The sequence below is a fragment of the Excalfactoria chinensis genome, chromosome 19 (assembly GCF_039878825.1).
Source record: "Excalfactoria chinensis isolate bCotChi1 chromosome 19, bCotChi1.hap2, whole genome shotgun sequence".
NCBI lineage: Eukaryota > Metazoa > Chordata > Aves > Galliformes > Phasianidae > Excalfactoria > Excalfactoria chinensis.
In genome coordinates this window covers 4,903,851-4,927,850 of record NC_092843.1, presented here as the reverse complement: position 1 = coordinate 4,927,850, position 24,000 = coordinate 4,903,851, and the positions used below count along the sequence as shown (strand labels likewise).

General features: G+C 44.5%; 1 protein-coding gene across 4 annotated transcripts in view; it reads right to left on the bottom strand.

Annotated features, from left to right (window-relative positions):
* Positions 1–24,000, bottom strand: part of TAOK1 (TAO kinase 1) — a 58,357-nt gene that overhangs the window by 24,687 nt on the left and 9,670 nt on the right. For 2 of the 4 annotated variants that reach the window (XM_072353707.1, XM_072353710.1), the window contains exons 2-8: positions 10,086–10,312; positions 6,758–6,829; positions 3,937–4,038; positions 2,469–2,514; positions 1,814–1,910; positions 1,329–1,442; positions 450–541 (exon numbers count right to left, since the gene is read on the bottom strand). In XM_072353707.1, the coding sequence (XP_072209808.1) occupies positions 450–541; positions 1,329–1,442; positions 1,814–1,910; positions 2,469–2,514; positions 3,937–4,038; positions 6,758–6,829; positions 10,086–10,217 (655 nt within the window). In that variant the 5' untranslated portion in view covers positions 10,218–10,312. Of the gene's footprint in view, positions 1–449; positions 542–1,328; positions 1,443–1,813; positions 1,911–2,468; positions 2,515–3,936; positions 4,039–6,757; positions 6,830–10,085; positions 10,313–11,404; positions 11,551–11,873; positions 11,985–24,000 lie in introns of those variants that run through there. The other 2 variants (XM_072353708.1, XM_072353709.1) reach the window with 2 other exon arrangements.

The window sequence follows — 24,000 nt, the reverse complement described above, 5'->3', positions numbered from 1 at the left end:
TAACCCAAATTCCCTATTATCACAGGTCTCATTAACACAGCCTAAAATTTCATGGAAATAACATCAATTTACACCACTAACTGCTTTCACATTGATACGTTCAATGGTCCATTGCAAAACCTGTTCAGCAAGCGGACTGTTTTTCAGTTCATAAGTGATCAACCTTCCCCACAGAACGTGAACACCTTCATGATACAGCTCAGCTATTTTCTTTGTGCAACTCTTTTTCCTTTGGGTAATGGAAACGCTGCCCCAGTTCATACCAAATTGGAGCCTCAGTCCTGAATTCTGTAAAGCATACCTGGTTCTATTCTCTAAAATTCAAGCCCCAAATTCCCCCCAGTTCTAGACAAGGAAGCATAACTCCTCTGCACCGTAATTCAACTAAGTTCAAGGTATTAAATAACCACGTTTTATAGTTTGTTTGTTTTTCAAAGAAAATAACTTACCTAACTCAATACAGGTAATTCCAAGAGACCAAACATCTACTTTGCCGTCATACTGCCCTTCATCCATGGCTAAAATCACTTCTGGGGCCATCCTAAAACAGGAAATCAATACTCGTCAAATTCTGTGCAATAGAGCATGTTATCAGCAGCAGCACTTCAATGAAACAGAACGTTGCACTGATTTCAACCACCAACACCAAATCATTCCCCAAGATATCAGGCATGAACATGGCACAATGGGACCAAGGACCAGTTGGTACATGGATGGAGCTTAGAATGCCACTCAGCTGGGCACCCACTCTAGTGCAAGCCTCTGGGGAGGCTGCATGATGCATTTTGTCCAGCTCTCCATTTACAAGCATCACCACCACCTTGCCCTCTCACATTTCCAACAGTTTAGCTGGCTGGCCAACTGTGGTGAAATCATTATAGCATGCGGTAGTGTAAACACCACAGATTCGGTGTAAGAGATCAAAAGCATACAAGGGATCTGCAAAGGGTTTTGTTCAATGAACCTGGCCTTTCCTATGAAAGTAAAAACACTTCAGTTATTCCAAGAGCCAGATTCGGTAAGAACACGTGGAATTGTTAAAGCCACTGAGGGGAATGATTAAAATATATTACAGATGATTAAATCCCACCCCCACCACTTAAAGTCAGGGTAAGGAGAACAACAAAGCATTTTTATTACTACAAATACAAGGAATCACAACCTTAAAGTTGGAACCTGATTACCAAATAATCTCTTTTGCAGAGTACATTCTATCACTATCACAGCTAGAGGATCGCAAAGCTCCAGTAAAGTCCAAATATATTAAATACCCAGCAAATGATCCTTTCACTTCACAGCTCCAGAACTGCTTGAAACACTTGGCTTACCAATATGGCGTCCCCACAAATGAGTTGGCAGGAGATGCTATGGAAGCAGATCCAAAGTCAGCAAGTTTCACTTGTCCTGGCTCTGTCAGCAGGATGTTTCCTGCCTTGATATCTCTGGTTAGAGAAAATACAAATGTCAGTATAATTCCTCTCCAAAACAGAAAATCTTCTACAGGAGAGATCACAAAACGCAACAACAACTCACATATTCAATCTGAAAAACACCCACATTTCTTCCAAAGACAAAACCTTTAATCTCTGGGCTAACAGCTGAACATTGCTCTGGATCGTTGAGCCTAGCTTGTCTCAAAAATCAGCTTAAAATTTCAGCTACGTCTAATGGCACACCTAGAGGAGCCTCATACACAACCACTGCAAAAAGAAAATCTCTCTGCTTACAATTATTAAGTTTGGGATGGATAGAATACAATCATTGAGGTAAATTATCCACAAGTCTATGAGACAGTAAAAGTATAACCACTTACCTATGGATCATATTGTGAGAATGTAAGTATGCTAATCCCTGGAGAGCACCATGGGTAATTGCTGCTATTTCCACTTCTTGCAATGGCTTTTTATGAACTTCGGGAAAGAATTTATTTGAAATTCAATATTAAAGAAAACAATGTAGTTTGCAGCATACAAGTGAGCACCATTAAGAATGTAAACGCAGATAAAATACTAAAACTTAATTTTACGAGGTACAGATAGAGAAGCAAACGTTCAGTTTAAACGTAGTTCCCAGAATAAAATAATCTACAATCAGATGCAATCTTCCACTCTAAAACAGCACCTATATTCCAACAAGAGACTGCCCCAAAGCTGCCACATTCCTGTCTGTTCTGTGACTACTTTCCCAACTATCAGTTGGGAACTCACCACTCAGTTTTCCGTCAGTGAAAGTTCTAGGAGTTGGGATCTAACTTATGGCAATTCACACATGGATAACTAAACTGGAGCAGCACAAGTGACTCCCAAACAGTTCAGCTTCTGGTCCTGAACTGTTGCTGACAAGCCAAGGCAATGAACAGCTCACTGGACACCCACATTTCTCTGAAACCTCACTTCAAGAAGCTTGATAGAAAAGCAGCCATTTAACAAAAGATCTGATTTTCAGTCAAACAAGCACGTGTGACGTACCTTCTAGTAAGTCCGATGCTGATCCTAAACAATATTCCATAACAAGCTGTATATGGAAGAAATCAAAATAGTTGTTAGAAAATCTCTTAATAGAGATGGAAATAATTATTGGTGCACACAACGCAGCCTGCAGTCAGTCTGCCCTGTGCCCAGCAAGGAGGAAGAGGAGGTGGTACAGGACTTCAACCTCAACCTGACATCTACTGAAAACAGAATGCCCTTTATCACCCTCCATATGTTTAGATAAGCTGCTTTCATATAAAAAAAAAGGAAGAAAAATATTTAAGAATATACTGAATCCACCAGAAGCACCAAATTACTGTCCCTGAAAAACAAACCTATAATAAACAATAATGAAATGGCATTTAGAGTCACCAGAAAAAATCCTAGCACAGATTGTATGCTAAACTTAGCTGGAAATCAACAGTGCTCAGCTATAACAATGCAAGCATTACTTATAACATAAGCCCATCCGACCACTGACCCCTCGCACAAGGGCAGCTCTAGCTGGAATTAGCACAGCCTTCTTGTGTAAGACACCAAGCACCAACACTTCAAAGGAAGGCAAGAGCATTTTCCAGCCAGTTATGTATTGTATTACACATCTTACTTTACATTCACGTACTCAATGCGAATGCTAAATTGCACTTAAGCTCATCAGAGTATTAAGGGGCTACTTAGGGATTTACTTACAATTTTGTTCCTGTCAAATCCGAAGCCAAAAAAGGAAAGAAGCTAAAATTTTGTCCTACTGGTTTATCGAAGGTGATATAGGAACACTACTAATAACTTAAATCAGTACTTCAACTATTTGATTTATTTAGCATATAAAAAGACTTTGTCAGTGCGAGGTGCTAAATCACAATGAGTTTGACAAGGTGTTTCCCCTCCATAACCAAATGCAGTTATTCCTACACACGCATTTTTATACAGTCTCATACAAACTTTAGCTTGGGGGTTGGGATTTTTGTTTGTTTATAAGGATTCTACTCCATTAAGATACAACTGAACACTTACTTCTGGAGCACATCAAGTCAACCTGCACAGCACTGAGATGTTAACATTCAGTGGCAATACCAAGTGCTTTGTTTAGTCATCTCTAAGTATCTGATAAAGTTGCCAGGCTCATCTTCTGGACAGTACAATATGATTCTTCACTTTGAAGTAAGAAAAGTAATAAAGATTTTTTATTGCCACCAGTTCCTCTTTATTTTGGATACTCAGCCCATTGAGCTGGGCACTGCAGAGTAACAGCACCATCACCTTACTCTGCAAGTTAAGGGGAAAACTTCCCTAAATCTTGTTTTTCAGAAACTATGTTTAATTTTGTTCAGCATCTGTAATGTCTTTGCCTGTACTTATGTAAGTCTGTGCAACATAAGGGTTCAGGTCCCTCCTAGGAGTCAGCTGGAGATAGCTTAAAGCACCCTTAACCAAGGCCCAAAGCACAGAGTGCAGCAATGCTTACCCATGCTGTATGCTCCCGCAAATAGCAGCCTTTGTATTCTATACTGTTAGGGTGTTTTATTCTTTGGAGGAACTTGACTTCCTTAATAATATCCTGCCATTTCTGTAGGGAAAAAAAAGAACAGAAAGGCTTCATGAACCTGGCTGATTTTTTACTTTTTTTTCGTTAATATGTCATTTATTTATTTTAGAAGGCAGAAATCAACATTAAGTTCCAAGTCTAAAAAGTTTCCATCAACGTTGTGATGTTCTCCATGTCTCTCCTCTTCTGACCTACAAAAGAAGCTCATTGATTAATCCTTTTGAGAAGAATCTCTCGTCAGTGTAATGTTTAATATCTGTAGATGCACATACTGGAAAACACTTGAGATCTGAGGAAGTACTCAAAAAGAAGCAGTTCTCTTAAGGGATACCATTTCTGCTGTCCAATGAAACACAGACCTCAATCTGAAAGCGATGTGAATGAGTGCCCTTAAGCAGACTCAACCAGCTCTTCCTTAAGTCTCGCACCTACCCCTGCTGGTAACCACATCATGCTGGAAGATGTTTGGCAGCTGTAAATCCATGTTCTTGATAACACTCCTCCATTACTATAACTATATAACTATAAGGAAACAACTTAATATGAGGCACCTACTAGGCAAGGGAATCCAGATTTATGAGGAATGCTGACAGTGCAATTGTAAAACACAAAAGAGGACAAAAGGTCATCTTCTAATGTGTGCCTAAACAATTTCACTGCTCCCCTGCAGAAAATCAGCAAGTCCTTCAGCTCACTGCACACCCACCCATCCTCAGGCAAGAAAGGCAACAGCTGGGAAGTGCAATGGCAGAACTAGATGCTCAGTAACACACGCAGTAGCTGAAACCATTCAAGTATGGAGATGTCAACATGATGGTGTTGACACTGAAAAGGTTTTCAAGAAAGATGATCAGTTCTGAAGTTAATCAGAGGCAGAGCTCATCCAACACAGAAGGTTCCACCCCTGAGAAGCTCGTAGGCCCAGCAACGCTCCTCAGTTGTGTGGGTGGGAGTTGCTGATGGACGGGGGGTCCGTGCATGCAAAGGCTTTGGAAATAGTACAAATCTTCCACAATAAAAAGGGGGCACAGATGAAAGCAGGAGCACAGCAGCCAGAAGTTTTATGAGAACAACGTCTGTGTAGCTGTACTGGTACGAGCTTTCTGAGTAACACAGCACAAGAACGATGCTGTCACCACTGAAACACTGAGCAATGGAAGCCAAAGCAAGGAAGCACCTCTCTAGGCTTCTCCTATACTGGGATGAGAGGCAATATATTAGTAAAGACCTATTTGTGATCTCCTAAGTGGAAAAAAAAAAGATCACACTATGAGTTTAAATAAGTTAATGAGTTAAAGTTAAAAACTTATTTTTAAATTCACATATATTCTTATTTTAAAGAGTGATTTACCCCATCTATCATAAAATCTTAGTATGAAAACACAGTAAATCTGAATGACATCACAACGCCCTTAGTTCCCATTACATAGGCAGCATCGTAACTCTAGCAAACTTCCAAAGAAAACAAATAAATATAGAAGTAAATACAAAGCATTTTCATCCTTGTCTTGTTACTTTCTTCAAAAACCAAGAAACATATGCACTGGAGACAAACAGAAGTTATTTCTGAAGCATGCACAGTTTGTTTCATTCATGTGAACTGAGTATTTATAGCTCACAGTAATTAAAACAGCAGGACAAGTAGTAAGTACAAATTATTCTTTCATCAGTACACAGTTAAACAAGTCACTGCAGTGACAAAATAGAAGCATGCACAGCAGATTTAACTATGAAGTTAGAATTGCTGGAGAGATATTGCCACCTTTACCTCCTACACACACACAGCAACAGAAAGGAAGCGATGCTTCAGTGCCTGGCAGTGCAGATGATCAATACACAAAAGGCAGTTTTTGTTGTGAGTGAAACTCATCAGAATGAGGCTGCCTCTAAGACTGGGATGTAGAGAATGGAGGGAGGAAACCACCGATGCCTCGAACGATATGTTTACAATAAATACATCTGCTAAAAAATCATGCCATGGTTTGATAGATGTCATTACCAGCAATAATACCCAATCAGCTGTTCGTGTCCCTTTGAGCTTTTCAAGAACCTGCATTGGCACTTAAACGTTTCAAGTATAAAATCAATTATCTCTCCTAAGCATCTTAGGAAGAAACACTCATCTGGGGTGGCCAAGAAAATACTGCACATTGAAACCTCCGAGGCCTACTTTTCCAGATCACTCCTCAAAGATGACTTTAATCTCCAGCCCTGACAGCTTCCCCTAACCGTGCTGCTGTTCATTCACTGCTTTTGTTTTAGCTCCTCCTTTCAGGGCAGGATGCACTCAGCCACAACACTTGGTGTAAGGCAAGATTCGCTCTGAATATTCCACTACCGCAGCCCACTGCTACTATTCCTAGTGAGCCTTTGTCCAATAAGCAAAATGGATCCTTTAGAATTAAATGTTTAAGGGTGAAAAAAAAGTTTGAATACATAGATGCTATTTTCTCTTTTTACATATATTTTGGGTCTTTTTTTTTTTTTTTTTTTAATTATTTCTACACATTTATGTGGCCCCATAAATTGCTCTTTGCACCTTTGAATCCAGCAGATCTTTTCCAGGTGAAGACAAGACAGATAAACAATAAGAGCAATAAACAATGCTGTTACACCATATCCTCCTTCACCTTCAGGTACAGGAGAGATCTCTCTCAGCACAGCCCAGGATAATTACAGCCATCCCACAGAACAAACATTTGCAGTGGCCAACATTTCATACACAAGATATTCTCCGTACCTCATTGGACTGCTTCCCGCTGTACGACATCTTCTTGATGGCCACCACTTCGTTGGTGCGCACATCACGTGCCTGCAACATGAAAATGGGATGCATCAGTTCCTTCAGGTCACCATTTCCCATAAACACATACACACACAAGGGCTGAGCCCAGGGAGAAGCACTGAGAAATCCTTCTCCATCAGTGAGCTGCTGCAGAAAGTGAAAACCGAAGCATATTCCAAGGGGTGTGATTGCTGCACCTATCAGAACTCTGAGATAAGGTGCAGCAGCTCTCTGTGCTCAGCATCCCAGGGGCTGGGCACCATCATCCCTAAACTACGAATCACAGCTTAGACCAGCAGCTCTGATTCAAGCAGAATGGATTTTCTCTAAATCAACATCCTTCCTATCCTTGCTACGCTCCAGACAAAACAGAAGCAAGGCCCAGCCCCCCTACTCCATCCCAAATGCAAGCACAGCTGTCACAGGACATTGCTCCCCCAAATCAGCTATCATGTCTTAAGGGAAGAGAGCTCATATAGAGATGGCAGGCAGCACACGGACATCCATCCCCAGGTGCTAGCACAGACTTTCATTTGCTCAGCCCAATAACGTTGTTGTTTACATTGCAAAATAAACCTGCGTGGTTTTCACACTTCAAAGGCAGATGTCCTGATTTCAGACGGTACCATTTCAAGATAAGACAAGTTTTGTTTAAATTGGCACACAGCAGTGGCCTGTGCACCTTACAGTGAGCCTGCAACCAGCAGGGACGAGGGCCAAACAAGGCCCCACCTGCCTTTGCTAAGGACACCACAGAGGCGGGGGGGGTCTCTCAGAGCAGCACAGTTCATTGGGATATGAAGCCAAATGATACAAATCAAAATAACGTGCATGTCTGCAGACACTGATGACTGATGGAAAAGCTGATTTTTTAATGTATTTGTGCTATCGGAGCCTATCAGAGCACAGATTAATGAAATGTCGGCACTCTGCCTTTTGTAACAGTGGTTTTTAGTCCTGTGTTATTTCTGTCATTCATTAAAAAGATTCCCAGAGTTCCCTGCCAGCCCTTCTTTCAACCAGATGTAAGCTGGATCCATCACTCTTCTCTCTACTTTCTCTTCTGTTTAAGAGGACACTCCCTGCTGTCTCGCTGATATTACAATACCTATAAGTGTTCATTTTTGTTGGCTTCGCTGGGGTTTTTCTTAGCAGGGGTCTGGTTGGGTTCTATTTGGTGACATATACATGTATATATGTACATATATATCCTAGATCTTTGCCTCTAATAAGAAACAATCTCTGGAACATGCAAGTCAGCGAGGACCTGCAATAAAGCAAGGAGCAAAATACTACAGCGGAGCAGAAGGAGCAGTGCTAACAAAAGGGAGTGGGTTATTCTTCAGCTCCATCTGCAGCATTCCAGTGCAGTAGGTTTCCTGTGTCAAAGGAAAGCTATTATTACATTGCAGAACATGGAGTAGGGTAAGGATAATACAAAATGATTCAGAGGTGCCAGACTTGCAGTTTCTAGGAAACTAAACCATAAGGTAAACTAGCAACATTCATTGCAATTATAACAAGGGCTGAGAAACTTTTTGGCCACTGCGGGACATCTCAGGACAGAAACCAAGAAAGAAGAGTGGATTGGATGCCCTGGGTAACTGCAGCAGTGACACGAGCAAGGAAAGGTGAAGGTCTGTCACCACCTTTGGTCAGATGCTTTTAAGCTGTTATTAACTATAATCCAACATCACATTGATCAGAGAACATTTAATAGTGCACATTAACAGAACCAAAATCTTGCTGAAGAAATCTGGTTTTGTTTTCTCTCTGGCTTTACAAAAGAACAAAGAACCGAAGGCATACACTTCCCTACATCAGTTCCGATACCTATTTTGCCTTAGTTTCTCCCCTCCTGCTGCCCACTAAGTCATCTTGTCCAACCATCAGCATGATATTTTGGGTTTCTGCTTGAGATACTAAATGTCAGAACATGAAACGGCTTTAGAATCAATATCTTAGAAAGGTCTTACATCTACTACATGTAAAAAGATGTATATATATATACAATACAAAAAAAGCACAGGCCAAAGCTTTACTTAGTGCCATAACCAACTGTTAGCCTAAAATGGTGGTTAAAAAGAGAAAGATGGATCTATATGTTAATGACCTCTTCCTTCCTACCTCCCTGCAGTAATGGGCAAGCACGCCCAGCCCAACCACTGCCACAGGGTGCTGCAGATGCCACGATGGCAGCATGCTGCTGCTGTTTGGGAATGCCATCAGCTTGCAGGTTATCTCCAGCTGATGCTGGTTGTACACATTCATATGGCTCACTTACTAATGAGTTCCTGACAAACTTCACAAACACTTCCACTAACAGGAAGACAGATTTTCTGTTCCCTCCTCTTCTGTGCATGCTTCAAGCCATGTGAGCAAGGGTAAGAAGCATGGCCACAGGTGAGTGCTGCTATATCAGAAAGCACTTCCTCCTCCAGATCTGCTCCCAGACAGCGGCAGCTCATAGTTTTAAGCAGGGAACAAAATTAAGAAGCTTTTCCTAATTAGTTCATCTGTGCTGCATTAAATTTGAGCTGGAAGGTTCCCAACATGGTCTGCTGCAATTATTAACAATGAATAGGCATCTCATAAAATCCTGACACAAATGGCTTTCTGAAGGAAAATTGGCAGGTTTGGCCACACCTCCTATAATTATAAATGTGAAAAGGGTTTGGTTTTCTTTTTTTTTTTGAGGAAAATGGTTTTTTAATGAAGGTCTCATAGTACACACTTTGGTTAGCACAGAGCAAACTGCAGACAAAGCTGCCCTGTGGTACCTGAGCTATACAAACAGCCTGGGAGAAGCTGTTGTCCACACACACCTGTCAATAGGTTTTATACAGCTGAAGAATGGGATTCTTGCCTGCAGTAGGGAAGGCTGGGTCAGGCCAAACGGTAACAAAAGCCCCAACATCCAGGTGCCAAACACAAAGAATGGCTGTAAGGCAGCCTGTGGGGTACACAGGAAGGGAGAAGAGATGATAAGGAGACTATCAGACTGACATAACTGCGTTGTCAATCAGAATTGATGGAGCCAAAATACATGTTCTAATCTGCAGAAAAATCCCTACTTTCAATGTAACAGAGAACCTGAAAGCACTGGGCAAGGACCACATCTCCAGCTCTTCCTTTCAGCTTGTATGCAAACACCTTACAGACACTGTCAGCCTGCAAACAAGCTGAAACTGCAAAGACATACAGGAAAATGCCTCTGCTCCAAACATCACGCAAACATTCACAGTAGTCACAACTAAAATCCATAAGGCACGAGGCTACTTACAAAATAAACTGCTCCAAAGCTTCCATGGCCAATCTCTCGGAGATCTGTGAAGAGCTTTTCTGGATCTTCTTTGAAGAAGAGCTCTGCGATTTCGGGGTCCTTCAGGCTGCCCGCTCTGCTGGTTGATGGCATCCTGCTGGGCAGTGAGCCGACCGACTATCTGGGTATAAAGTGCTGCCTCAACCCTTGGTTCATCTGTATGAATGGAGCCTCTTCAGCATGGATTACTGCAAGAAAAAGATTGCAGTCCTTCACTGATTATCCTCTGCTCAAAGACCCACAAACAAACCAGCAGAAGAGCAGCTTCCACTTCTTCCCAAGCACACAGCCCCGTTACATGAAGCAGTGCAACCCATCCGCTGGGATGGCGAAGTCCCACTGAGACGGCAGTCGAGCATTTCAGCAGAACACAATTCCAAACCAAAGTACAGAACGAGACTCATTCCTTCCCCCAGCATCTGCTCCACCACCTGCAGAGAGGTCAGCAGTGTGGCTGTGCCTCACACTGATACCAGCTTGTCACCAGTGAGCCCCACTGCTCCGAGTGCCTCTCCTTGTACAGCCACACACACCACATCTCCAACCATCGGCCGGACTTTCCAAAGCAGAGCACAGAGCCACGTGCTCACACACCATTAGGAATGCATGGAACCTTTTCTGTTTACACTGTGCGTTTGCTTTCATTTACTGAAGATGTGCCTTGGAATCTATCCATAACACAAGCCTACTTTCAGGTTGTGTCAAAATCCTCCTATTTCTTAACACCAGGTGAAGCCACGCAGATAACACAAGCAAAACACATGGGGGGGTTGTCCTATGGGAAGAGCACAACCATTGGGATGTCCTCTTAGCTCCCAACAAACTGTGTCCAACTAAAATAGCACCACCGTGCCGCTCAGTGCCTTCATAAATCCCACAACTGTTCAAGACTTGCACTTTTTCAATTGCCATTTTATATCTCAAGTTTATCCTTTAGGTTTTAATGTCTTTAAAATGGGGAAAATAAAACAAACAAACAACCCACAATAAATCTGATTTCACCAATCCATCAGAAGGTCTGTCCCCATCCCTGTCTGTTTTTCCTCCTTTTCTGAACATTACAAACCCCACCTTTTTCCAATCCCAAGCCCACCAACCAATCACTGCATGTAGCAGTTCCAATAAGGATGAACACAGCCACACTCCTGATGCTGGTGCTCCATGCACCACTCTTCTCCAGGCAGCTGCAGCATGTGGACCTGCAGCAGCCTGCCTGCTCCTTGCTAGTTCCAGTGACTGCCAGCACTGCAAGGACAGCACGAGAGACAGCCAAGACATACCTTGGTATGGTGGTGAAGCCTGCAAGATTCCCCTGTTTTCCTGCTGAAGACATGCATGGGAGAGAGAATGCAGAGCAGGGAGCTGAAATCCAGCATTTCTCTAGCTTTCATCCAAGCAGTCACGATGCAAGATTCCTAGTGTAACCCAAAGCACTCTTTCATGACAGCCTAGCCCCGCGGGCTAAGGAAAAACCAGTGTGAAATCCCAGAGGTGAACCAAGCACACGATCCAAGCATGGAACACACAGCCCTGGCAGACTGCACTTGTGAGCAAGCGCACACACACACACACACACACACACTGTGTATCAGTGCAGATTCACCCAAGCAGCACACAGAGCACATCTGAGTGCCAGCAGAGCAGGGCTGGGGTGCAGCACTGGGGCTGCACTGCCCACACCTCCCTTACATCACGCAGCAATGAACACGGCGTGGGAAGGGAAACGATCAGCTCCGAGTGAGCTCCTACCTGAAGCCTGTTACATTTATGAAGACTGGAAGAAAAGTTTTCTTGCGTTATTTTTCTTTCTTTCTTTCAAATAAGCCAACAATATTCCACTTGATTCCAGCTCTAACAAGCACACAACACTGAAAGACAACTGTTTCACATTTACAGCCCCAAAAGAAACAATAGACAAAAAGCATCAGTCAGAAAAGGGAGAGAATGGAGCGGGGGGAAGGGAGCTGATAACCAGAGCACACTCAGTATTATTGAAGGAATGCTTCTTGGACCGACGGTAATGATGTCATGTTCCATCTTTTAAGAAGCATCAGATTCTCACAAAAAGGACATTGTTGTTCAAAAGCAACTGCTGCAATCCCGGCATGCCCTTTTGCCTACATCTGTTAGTCGGAGGGGCTAGGCTTGGATAAACCTGCTAATATGGCCCCAAGTCACATGGCCCCGCAGCAGCGCGTGCAGGGATGTGGGCAGGGGACACGCAGCACAGCTGGGACTGCTCCTAACCCACCGCTGTGCTCCTCCTGGCCTGGATGAAGAGCACAAAATGCCACCTCCGGGCAGCACCTCTCAGCTGTATTAAAAGCTTCAGCAGGATAGCAGGGGCTGTGCCCACCTGCTGCAATGACACTGGGATGTGATGGGAAGCGGAACTGGAAGCGGTGTGCACTGTGATTAGCACGTTGTTCTAGAGGTACTGGCAATACAGATGAGTTTCAAGGAAAAAATAAACAAAACCCACAACCAAAGTGCACCAAAAATCCAATGACAGACCAGCAAGCAGCTGGTTTGCTAAATTACAGCCAAGCTGCAATGACATGTTTTACATTCTTCCAGCCAGGCCGTCTCTCTGCTACAGGTTTGGGATCCTGTTAAGCACAATGGGATCAAACATCTCCCACTGGGTGGCTCAGGGTGGGTGGCTTCATGGGGCCATGGATGGGGACACGATGGTGCAATGCCTTATGATGAGGCCATCGCACTTTTCAGCTGCTCAGCTCTGCTAAAACAGATTCCACTGCTCTTCCCTGTTACCCCTTGCACTCCACAATACTGCACTGCACTGCACACAATGATTGGGGCTTAGATCAAGTCTACAATCCAATAAGGTGCTGTAGGAGCTGAAAAAGACTCATAATACACCAAGGAATGACCAAAGCACAAGGCCAGACCAACTCAACCCTTGCAAAACAAATGTACTGAGTGACTGTCAGTGACTGTAAACAGCACTGATGACAGGCCAAGATGTTTTTATCAAATTACTTTCATCCAAACAAGTGTCAATTAGCAGAAACTGCGTGCACGCATCGGCTGAGCTCTATGAATAGTGAAGACGTTGCGTTCCCTGTCATTATGGCAGCACTCAATGTGCACAGGCACACCTCAAACCACCGCCAGGGGAAGCTGGGAGGTGAGGAAGGGGTAGGACCTGTTCTCTCAGAGCTCCCTGCCCGTGTCATCCCATGCCCAGCCCTGTGACTAAGATGCCCCAGGATCCCACAGAGGAGCACAAGCACAGCCCTGCGCAGCCAGGTGCCACAGCTTGGTCTGTATGTAAGCCTTATGCTTTGGAGACTTCTCTCCCCAAGGTGTAGGGCAGAGAATGCACTTGGATTGCCCTGCAGATGAGCAGCAAGATACTCACTGAGCCCTCCACTCATCTGCTGCGTTCCTTCTCAGCCTCACAGCCAAATCCAAGCAGTGAGAATGACGACAAGCAGAGCCACGACAAGCAGAGCCCATCGTGCCATGCGAAGCACGAGCGCACCAAAGCCTTTGTAGTTCCTTGGTTCAGAAGTTTGTAGGAACCAACACGTGACAATTAGCACAGAGGCTCGTAGATTATTAGCATTAAAAAGCAGCACGTGCTGTCCATACAAATGAAGTCTCAGAGAGTCAATATATTCAACAACCCTCAGCTTCTGGAAGCGGGGATATTACAGCAGAGCTAAATATCCATCTCGGGAGCACAAAATGGAAGCCTCGCACTGATGTATGCACCACGAAGCTGCCCACCACCCTGCCTACCCCTGTATTTCACAAGGTACAAGAAGGCAAGCCACAAGGACTCATACAATGGCTCACAAGGCCAACAGGAATGTTGCCCTCCATTACAGAATTGTAAACAAACTATTATTTGCCGTTTGAAATGCAAATCTTGCTTCACGTTGTAGTTGTCTGCCAGATGATACGCTTAATGCAATGAAAACTGCAGTATCAAATGTAGGTATAGCACACGTTTCTCCCTGCTAAAACGTACATCACACTTCTGGTCTATGCAGGAGCCCACGGTCCTGTTACCTTCAGGGCTGCGTCCTCTAACAGTGAAGACAACACAGTGAATATCCAACACAGTGAATATCCAACACAGACAAACATGGGGCCTGGAAATTCTTCTTGCCCAACCCAGAGCCGCGGGATGGGGAGAGCAAATGGCAACCACAAAACACAAGCCACCACCACCACCATTTGGGAACTGGTATTTCGATCCATACCTATTCATACTTCAAGCATTGAATGCAGTGTTGCTAAATTTCAGAGTAATTTCCTCTGCTTGCACCCTTTTCACTTGATCTTGTATCAAATAGATGGGAACAAGTGTCATCGTGCAACTGTCAAAAGAAGGAAAAGGGATTTTCTCCCACTCACACATGGGTCAGGCTCAGGGAGTGCACGAGGCTCAGATGAACTCAGCCATTGAATTTCTCCTGCACGGCTCCCAGCTGACACCAAGAATTTCCCCCACCATCAGAAATAAGGTGAACCACAACTACTGCGAGAACTGACTGAAAGGTTTTGTCTTCTGCTTACGGTTATGCCCAAAGCAAGAACTAGATGGGAAGGCTGCCTAACACTGACTTAAAGATCTCTGTTCATTTTCAGTGTCGCAGTGAAGGCTTGACCTACAAGCCCAGTGCTTTGCATTGTTTAAAGTCACAGCCAAATCACACCTCTTTTTCTTTTACTAGATGCAGAATAGCAACCCGTGAGATTAAAAAAAGCAATGTGATGAATGGCATGTGCATGTCTGAGAGAAAATAATTACCCTGCACGTTGCTGTGGACTTGCCTTAAAACAACTCTCAACACAGGCTCTGGTCCACCTGGTATCAAAAGCATCACATTCCTGGTGACTCTCGCAATGGGAAGTCCATCGCATCTCCCAGCCCACAGAACGGGCTGTGATTTTGGTCACTGGATCCATGTGAAACCACACACAGCAGACTGCTTGCGCACTTGGGTAAGCCTCTCCCACCAAGCTAACTACATGCTTCTAGCTCTGCAATCTGGAGATCTTCCTAAAGCAGTAATTAGAAGGGAAAAGAAAAACATCCCAAAAATGAAACAACTTGGAGATGCAGTAAGTAGCATTTTGCTCCTCCTGTGCCCTGTAAGAGGGGCAAGAGGCACTGAGAGCATCTTCCTCAGTGTCCCATTCTGCTCTTTAGCAGCAACCTCCAGCCCAGACACACCATGCTGACTAAGTCCAAAACTTGCCTTTCTCCTCATCATCTTAAAACTGCTGGTTTTGGTACACCTGCTCAACACACTACATGTCATTAAGGAAAATGGAGGTGCGGATGAATGGCATTCTTCCAAAGACTGTTAGGAAAACACTGAAAAAAAGGGAAGGGGGAAAGGGACAGATGAGAACATCAGCCTCTGTGCCACAAACCCCTCCTGCTGCCAAAGGCTGAGGCAGGATTGGTTGCACAGCCATACCAACACTTCCATCATTTGCAGTACATCAGTACCGAGCACTTTGTGAAGCCCTATAGGCCCACATGCACCCATGCAACAAATGCATTGCTGACAAAGAAGCAGCAGAGCTCCTCCTCTGCAGCAGAATTTTACAGCAAAGAACCATCATGAAATGCCATTCCCTTTCTATCTTCCACATTCTCTTCTGTATGTACTTGCAGAAGGAAGAGGTCACAGGGATGAGAAGAGTTTGTACCTGGATATTGTGCCGAGCTCTGACGGCGTTTTGCTCAAACAGGCTTTTCTTCCCCAACGTGATAAACGTTTCTTCCTCCGACAAAACAACCCTGGCATTCCAGCACGATTCCTTTCTTGACTTGAAAAAAGATTTCTGAGGAATGGCTCACTCCTGGAGAAACCTCTTTGTAGATTTGGTTCTTTCCTTCTCTGCTTCACCACCTGGAGTTTCTTCCTCGTGTTACACTTCCTCACTGAATAGCCTCAGGAAGACACTTTTATCTTAGAATACTGCTTGCATTTCTCTTATCCGTGCTCTTGTACACTGTGCGGCTTACTTTGATTTCCTCTCAAGATTCTGACACTAAAATGTCCATCTCCAGCTCCCTGAATCACTTACCCAGCACACTCACTGAGCTGTGCTGCCTGCCTGTTTACTTTCCAGGAACGTCACCAGCAAGAGGGTCAGGCTGCCAAGTTCCCCATAGCTCAGGATCCACATTGGGTGCGAGTGTTTATTGGGATGATCTGCACCAAGAGTAAAGCCTACGGTGGTCACGGAAGCACCAGTTTTCCTCTGCTTTCCATTCTGTTTTGTGCTCTGTATTTCTGACTGTTTCTTAGTAGTAGTAAAGATAACCAACTAGGCAAGCCTGTTCCTGTGCTAAAGACAGATACTCGGTAGAAACTATACCTATGTTCACAACAGTTGCATGCACCAGTTACAAACAAACATGACTACACCTAACACATCCAATAACCCAAAACCACTTCTTTTGTTAACTGGCAATTTTTGCAGCATCACTCACCTGAGAAACACCAAACTCACAACAGATCTTACCACGTAAATAACACACAACGGATGCAACTGAAAGAGATGCCGATGCCAAAAAGCAACCTGTTGGCTTTTTTTCCTCCTTATTAAAACCAAACATCCCATCGGATCTGAAGTTGAACCTGCAGAGCAGCCCGTGTTCATTTCTCATGAATGTTCAGGAAGCTCCAACCATACCGACATCCCCTGCGCAACCACCTCCGAATCGCTTTGCTTGTGATAGTTCTGGTATATTTATTATGAAGGTCAGCTCTAAATTTAGTAGTTCCTTAGGCTAGCAAAGCTATGAGGAAGACAACTGGAAAAAATGAAATCTTCTGCCCGCCTTCTTTAGCGATTCATTAGGTTCAGAGTGGCTGCCAACTATTTCCCTGCACTCCGCGGAGCATCGCAGCCCTAACGCTGCTGACGGCCTCTCATCTGATGCTGCAATGCCTGCAGTCCCAGAGCAGGGCATGCACAGTGGGCAGAAGAAAGGCAGCTGGGAGCCCACTGAGTCCAGGGGCCAAATCTTGGGAAATTCCAGCTGTCCAGAATAGCACAGATGTCCCAGTAGGTCCAGAATGGAAAGAAAACGTTACTTGACTGCTAACCGGTTCTGCACTGGAATAAGAAACATAGCAAATGGAAGCAAATGAGCTGCTTTGGGCTCAGCATAAACGACCCAGGACTCAGAAACAAGCTACTAAAGCCCACCATATAGGTAATTACCCTTGAGAAAAGAAGTAATTAAAAAGTAGCAGTATCGCACCATTTCAGAAAGCAGGCCTGAAAGGATGCAGAATGAAGGTTTTCAGACCAATAGAAAAACAAAAACACATCGTGCATGCATTGGGTTGGCAGTACCCAAAAATGGCACAGGATCCTTAAAAAAGGAATGAGAATCAAAACAGGAGATGAAAGTTCAGAATTAATGAGCAGTCAACCCCACCCCTACTCCTAAATGAGATGAGCCTTGGGCAGTCAGCTCAATGGAACGGAGTGCACAGCTACACAAAGATGATGTCAAATTAAAAACAAAAACAGAGAATCCATTGGAAAAATAACACAGAATTTCTCAAGAAGCATTAAGGACATCCCTACCGCTCTGCTCCTGGCTACTGTTCTTCACTCATATCCACCAGCAGCAAAACAAAAGCACGGTACAAGGCTTAGAAGTACCAAGTCATAAATGGCTGAGAAGGCAAACTAAACTGCAAGAGAAAAGGTGCAAGAGTTGAAAACAATACATAAGCAAGCCATGGGAAGTGCTCAGACTTCAAGAACAAGGGAGCAGCCCATAAAATGTAAGAGCCAAATATATATAAACAGAGTGAAGGGATGAACCACCTAAGCTATAAAGAGCAAAAACTAACCTGCAGAAATCACTTCAGAGATGCTGCATCCAAGAAGCGCCAACACTGCTTTTAGACTGCATGTTTCCAGGAGGAAAAACATCCCCAGCAGGACAAGATCAGGCTCTGGGAACTACCCTGGCACATCCATAGCGCTGTCTTTCCAGGGCCAACCAAACAACAGTTCAACAAAGCACACCTTGTTAAGAAAAGGTTCATAAACACAGGACACGTGTATAAGGGATATACATACATGTATGTAAGCTTCTTATTTCAGTTTGTAACTCAAAGCAGGTCCACAAAAGCAGAGCATATCTCAGCACCAGAATCACTGAAGCCTCCTGCTGCAGCACTCTATTTTCTGCTGGGTTCCTTGCTTCCCTAAGCAGAGTACCTTCACCGAGCCATGATTTCATCCCACGAGCACCTCCTTTCCTGCTGGAATTCCCCAAAGGGACGCCGATTGGTCCTGTTTTACTCCATCTCAAGCTAAGTATTTATTCTTCCTGTCCTCACATGACTGAGCTGAAAAACTTTTTAAATAGCACACAGCAAGAGGATTAGTCCAAGCACACACACAAAAAAACCCAAAATAAAACAACAGCAAAGAACATCTTTCTGGCTATTTTACCTAGCTGAGGAAATGCTGCTCCTGTGAGTTCTGCAAGGCCTACACTGCTTCCTTCCATGCCTTCTACTTACAACAAACAGAGGTTTTTAGTGCGCGTTAGGATAACAAGCACACTCTTAATTTTGAGTGGGTTTATTTCAACTAATCCACAACAACAGCTCAGAGCGTTCAGTGGTTCAGGAGCAGGATACGTCTCAATTGGACAGTTAAGCTCACAGCACTGCAGGTCCTGCCAAGTCCTGCACCCACTGTTTTAAGCAGCTATATGACAGAATCCAGGCATCAAATCATGGCCAGATCCCTAAGGGCTTCTTAGAGCCACCATCCTGACTACTAGGCTGCTCCAGAACCCCATCCTGTTTGGATTAGGAGCCAATTTAAGAACTGATTAAGACTGATTTGCAGTTTGCATTTATCATCTGTCACTTCACACTTTACTCTTTCTGCAGCACCGCCTTCAAAAGTTCAAATGGCTCTCTTCCCTTTTTCACGATGAGGGACAAGCACAAGCACAGAGCAGCGCTGTGCCCCAGTCAGTCCTACAATCACCATGTTATCAACAGATAGAGCCAAGTTGCTCACATCCTCTCCTTCCTAACAAACCACAGCTTCACGCAGGATCTCTGTTGTTACTGCACGGCCACGCACTTTGTATGATCCCATCCACGTTCCCATTACTGCAAATCCTTCAGCCCATTCTGTCCTTCTGAGCAAGCCTGCCAGCTTTGTCCTGGTGCAGACAGTCCTCCCCTTGTAACCTCTCCATCCCCAGGCCTGAGAAATGCTGGCGGTGCACCCGGAGGCTGGGTGGGAACGCAGAGCCCTCCCTCCCCTGGCACAGAGGGAGGTATGTGCTCTGTTTACCCAGAAATTTCGGGCATGTCTGCTGAAATTCCATAAAACTGAAAGATTTATTGTAGAAGCTCTGACGTCACTTTCACACAGGATCAGGCATTCTGGCAGTAAAGCAGGAGATTGAAGCTGAAGTTTGTAGCGGCCTGCTTCCCCAATCCAGGCAATCGCAGGTCTGTGTGCTAAATTACAGCTGTTCTGATTGCTGACATCTTATCTCCTATGTACTTATAGACCCATTACCATAGTAACCAGATTCCTCAGAACATACAACGTGATTTTTCGTATCCAGTGTATTAGAACAAAATTATTAAGGTTACAAAGGCAAGCACTCCAGAATTAGAAAGTGTCAGAACTCATCCTGCCAGCTCCATGCCAACCCATTGCTGCTCGCTGCCTTCCTCCCCTCTGCTGCACACCTCCAGCTCTCCATCAGCCCCAACCTCTCCTTCCTTTGGCTTCACAAACTTACATAAAACAAGCCAACCTGTTACAATCGGCCTATATCATTGCAATCTCTATGTATAAACAGGGGGGTGATGCACGGATGGACTGCTCGAATGCTAGGGGTTCCTTCAATACCAACACCTGCAGGCACTGTGGAACTGAAAAGTGGAATTGCTTTCTGCACAATGCAGCCAGTGAAGCAGAGCTATCTTCACTGCTTTACTAAAACATCCATCACACTACAGACTTAGGTATCCTGCTGCTTAGCTGCCTCTCTGCAGGTAGACAGCCTTGGTCACTGCACACACAGAAGGTAAATAGGTACATCTTGTCCCCAGATTGTCCTAAATATAAGCATGAAGGAGGTAAGTGAACATTTGCATCCGAAGGAAATACTCAGAACAACACAGAAACAAGGTGCACAAAGCAGGTTCTGGTGCCCAAGGTCCATTTTGTATGGATTGATTCTGGGTGGAAGCATCTTCAAAAACATGTTTCCAACACAGCAATTCCACTGCTCCCAAGCAAGAAATACTGCGCTTTCTTCTAGACTGAAGTGAGAAGGAAAGCAGTCAAGTTGCTTGAATGTACCTAGTGAGCATTAAAGTATTTTAAGGCTGAAAAGGCAATTTCAGCTACAGGAAAAACACATCCATCCTAAATTGGACAGAAAGATGTAATCAGGAATTGGTCTATTCCAACAGCACAGATCCAACAGGACATTCTATATTTCACAGGTTCTTGGTGTGCTCACACACTAGGCTGCTTAATCCAGCTGTTCTCAGTGATCATTCACAAAAGCAAATGAATGAAAAAATACACCAGCGACCACCTCCACCTCTACTCTTCAGCTGAGGGGAGCAATGATTTGATTGCTTCAGATGATGGGAGAGACTATTTCACGTGCCTTTAAAGAAGAGGTTAATTGAAATATGGTGGAACCTGCTCTCCCTTAGGCTTTCTGAAAGCAAGGTTGTTGCCCTACCTGACTCAAGGACCCTGGTCCATGGCTTTTGCAAGTGGAGGGAGCTACCAGCAAGTGACTTTTCTGACATTGACCTTTGAGAGATGCAGTAAAGCAATGGCATTGCAAAGTAAAAACCAATTAAAATAATCTTATTCTCCTCCATGAGCACTCACTGCAGGCAGGGATTGAGCTGGAAGCCTGCATGTTGCTGGCTGGCAATGGCAGCTCTCATGAAGAGCCTTAGATCCAAAGGCAATCAGTGACTTCAGCAAAGCCAGACTGTGCTACTCAGAGACACAAACACGCCATTGCACACGGAGGCTGAAGATAATAGAAGTGCTGCTGCCCACAGCTGCAACCACACTGTGCAGCTTGAGTGGGATTAAAAAGCATGGGCTGAAGGGTTTCCTTGGAGTTGTCTTCAAATACACACCATAGTGATCTGGTTCTGTTGAGATACAGAAGTAATGGAGCAGAGAGTAAGGACAGACATGGAACAGTCCCACATGAGCAGTGGGACAGATCTTGCTGAGGGATGTTGGACCTTTTCAAAGAGACACCATCTGCTATGGTTCAGTTCAGTTGTTTTTCCTTTGTATTCACTACCTGCTTTTGTTCTGTTGGTTAAAAGTAAAACAGTCAGATCCCTGAAATAAAGACGATTCATTCTGAAGCTGATTCATTATCAGTCTATGGTATCCAAACACAGCCAACACAGTTTGAAGAAAGCAGATCACAACTCAGACCTACTGCTCCCCAGTCTGCAGAATGAGGAAGACAGCTTCGCGTGACTAACATCAGCCATGTCAGTGCAATGCAGACCACACCTATGGGATCTCCACTCACAGGTTTGTGGGCATTCATCAAGGCCTGCAATGGGTCTGGAAAAATGTGCTCCATCTCCTTTTTTTCCCCAGTACTTTCCCCTAAGAAGCTGTTATTTAACTGGCAAAACATCAGACCTAGACTTTCACTGAAGGTATCTGTCAAGCACTTTAAGTAGAGATGCAATAAACAATCAGCTTACAGACAAGATGTAAAGTATATGAATAAGAGGTGACTTAAGCTCACAGCATGAACAGAAAAGGTCTGACATTGTCTCTTAAGCCAACTGTTAAATGATCACGGCCTGGATTTTTGTTCTTTTTTCCAAGTTCCACCCAGTGCCCAGCTTGTTACCTTCAGGAATGGTACCATTTACCTGATTTGGTGCTACAGCAGAACCAGGATGGCTAGCAGCAGTCTGCACACAGCCAGAGAACATGGTGGCTGAGGGCTGTCTGTGAGCAGGAGCAGCTCTGAGGCAGGCATTATCAAATTCCTTTCCCACCCCTTTGGGTCTCAGGAGACAAACACCCTCATCACATAAAAGAACAACCAAAGCCAAAAGCCATCACATCCTTCTGACGGTTTCATCCAAGCAGTCAGCTCTAAATGGGCACAGAGAAAGTGTTCCTTGCCCCTAGAGGCTGCCTGCGAAGGGCACCAAGTAGGGTGTAAGAGCAGAACAACACACACAGTTCCTGCACTATTGCAGTCTGCCCTGCACCTACTCTAGGGATAAATAACATCCCAATCTCCACAAGCTCCCAGGCTGTCAATCTGACACCTTCTGTGAATACTAAATTCACACATACAAAGAACTTTCCTCTTTGTGGGTTCTAAAACATCTCATGCATCATTTCCTACTGGTACCTGAATGAGTGGCATAATTTCATACCTGGCATTTTGAAGCCTCTTTCTCAGCAGTTTGGAATAATGGATTATGGCTTTTGTTTGTCACTAGGAACACAACAAATAAGAAAGAAAACCACAGTGAAGTTTCAAGCAACACTTCCTTTATGAAAAGGATGATCTATTTGCTGACTGCTCCTGTTGGCTAATAAACAAAGGGAAAGGCAGGTGTCCATTCTACAAATTCTAAGGGTCCTGTATTTTGAGGAGGGAAAGTAGGACAACCCCCTGACACCCAAGAACTGACACAGAGAGCCAGGGCTGCTCCCTCATCACGCATGCAGGTCAGCCCTGCAGCCCAGCTGGACAGGGAGCTACCGAGCATTCAACATGCCATGCCAGAGAACAGCATTTACTTTTTGGATGAAGCTATATAAAGAACATCCAAGCACAAGTCAAGTTTCCTGAAGGCAACAGGACAAGGAGTAGCAGCTCCTGCACTGCTGCTGCCCCCAAGCTTACTGCATTCAGATATCTTCTTGGAGACCACCAACCTATCCCCTAAGGACCCACGTTCAGAGCTCGTGGCCTCCAATTATCTAAAATCACCCATCTGAGGATTATTTTGGAAAGTCACTGTGACCAAAGGAGTACCCAGAGCTTGAGCCTGAAGAACAACAAACCTGTCGGTATCTACCTGGGCTACACTGTCAAGTGCAGCCAACCAACCACATGGAAGGCAGCCCTTACTCTGAATTCCACAGACCAGAACAGAACCAGCATGGTTCCAACAGCCCTGCCCTTGGGTTTAGGTGCTCCCCTGCCCTTGCAGTCCTGCAGGAAGGCTGTCAGTGCCACCAACATTTATACGAACACCCGATGTAGGGGCCACTCAGCGCACAACCAGCTATGCAGGTCTTACGTGGATGCCTGCAAAACAGTGGAAACACAGAAAGGTTACACTAAAAGAAAGCAGATCCCCCAGGCAAGGGGGACCGAGATATTTATAAACTAGGAATACATTTGCATCTGGCACATAACGTTCATCACATCCTTTACTACCTACATCACACACGGCAGGAAGAGAAGAAATCAAGAAGAGAAAAGAAATAACTGTGCTTCTCTCACACCCTTTTATTCTATTAAACTAATTCCTGCTGTAAGAAGTCAGCTTGAGAGCTCCTTTCAAAGAAAAAAAGGGGGAGGGAGGAGGGGAAGAATCAGATCTGCTTGTTTTTTGCATTTGAAATTCTGGTCTCGTCCCCTGGTTTTGTGCTCCTGGAGGATGCTGAAGCACAGACCTCGCAGAATGATGACATCACACGCACAAAAAAAGCCGAGCCCCCATGGGAGCGAGGAGCTCTCAGGCAGATGAGATGCAAACTTCAACTCCCGACTGGTAGCACTCAGATAACTCAAACTCAACATGCCCACGGCTAAGAGAATTTTCCCTTGGAA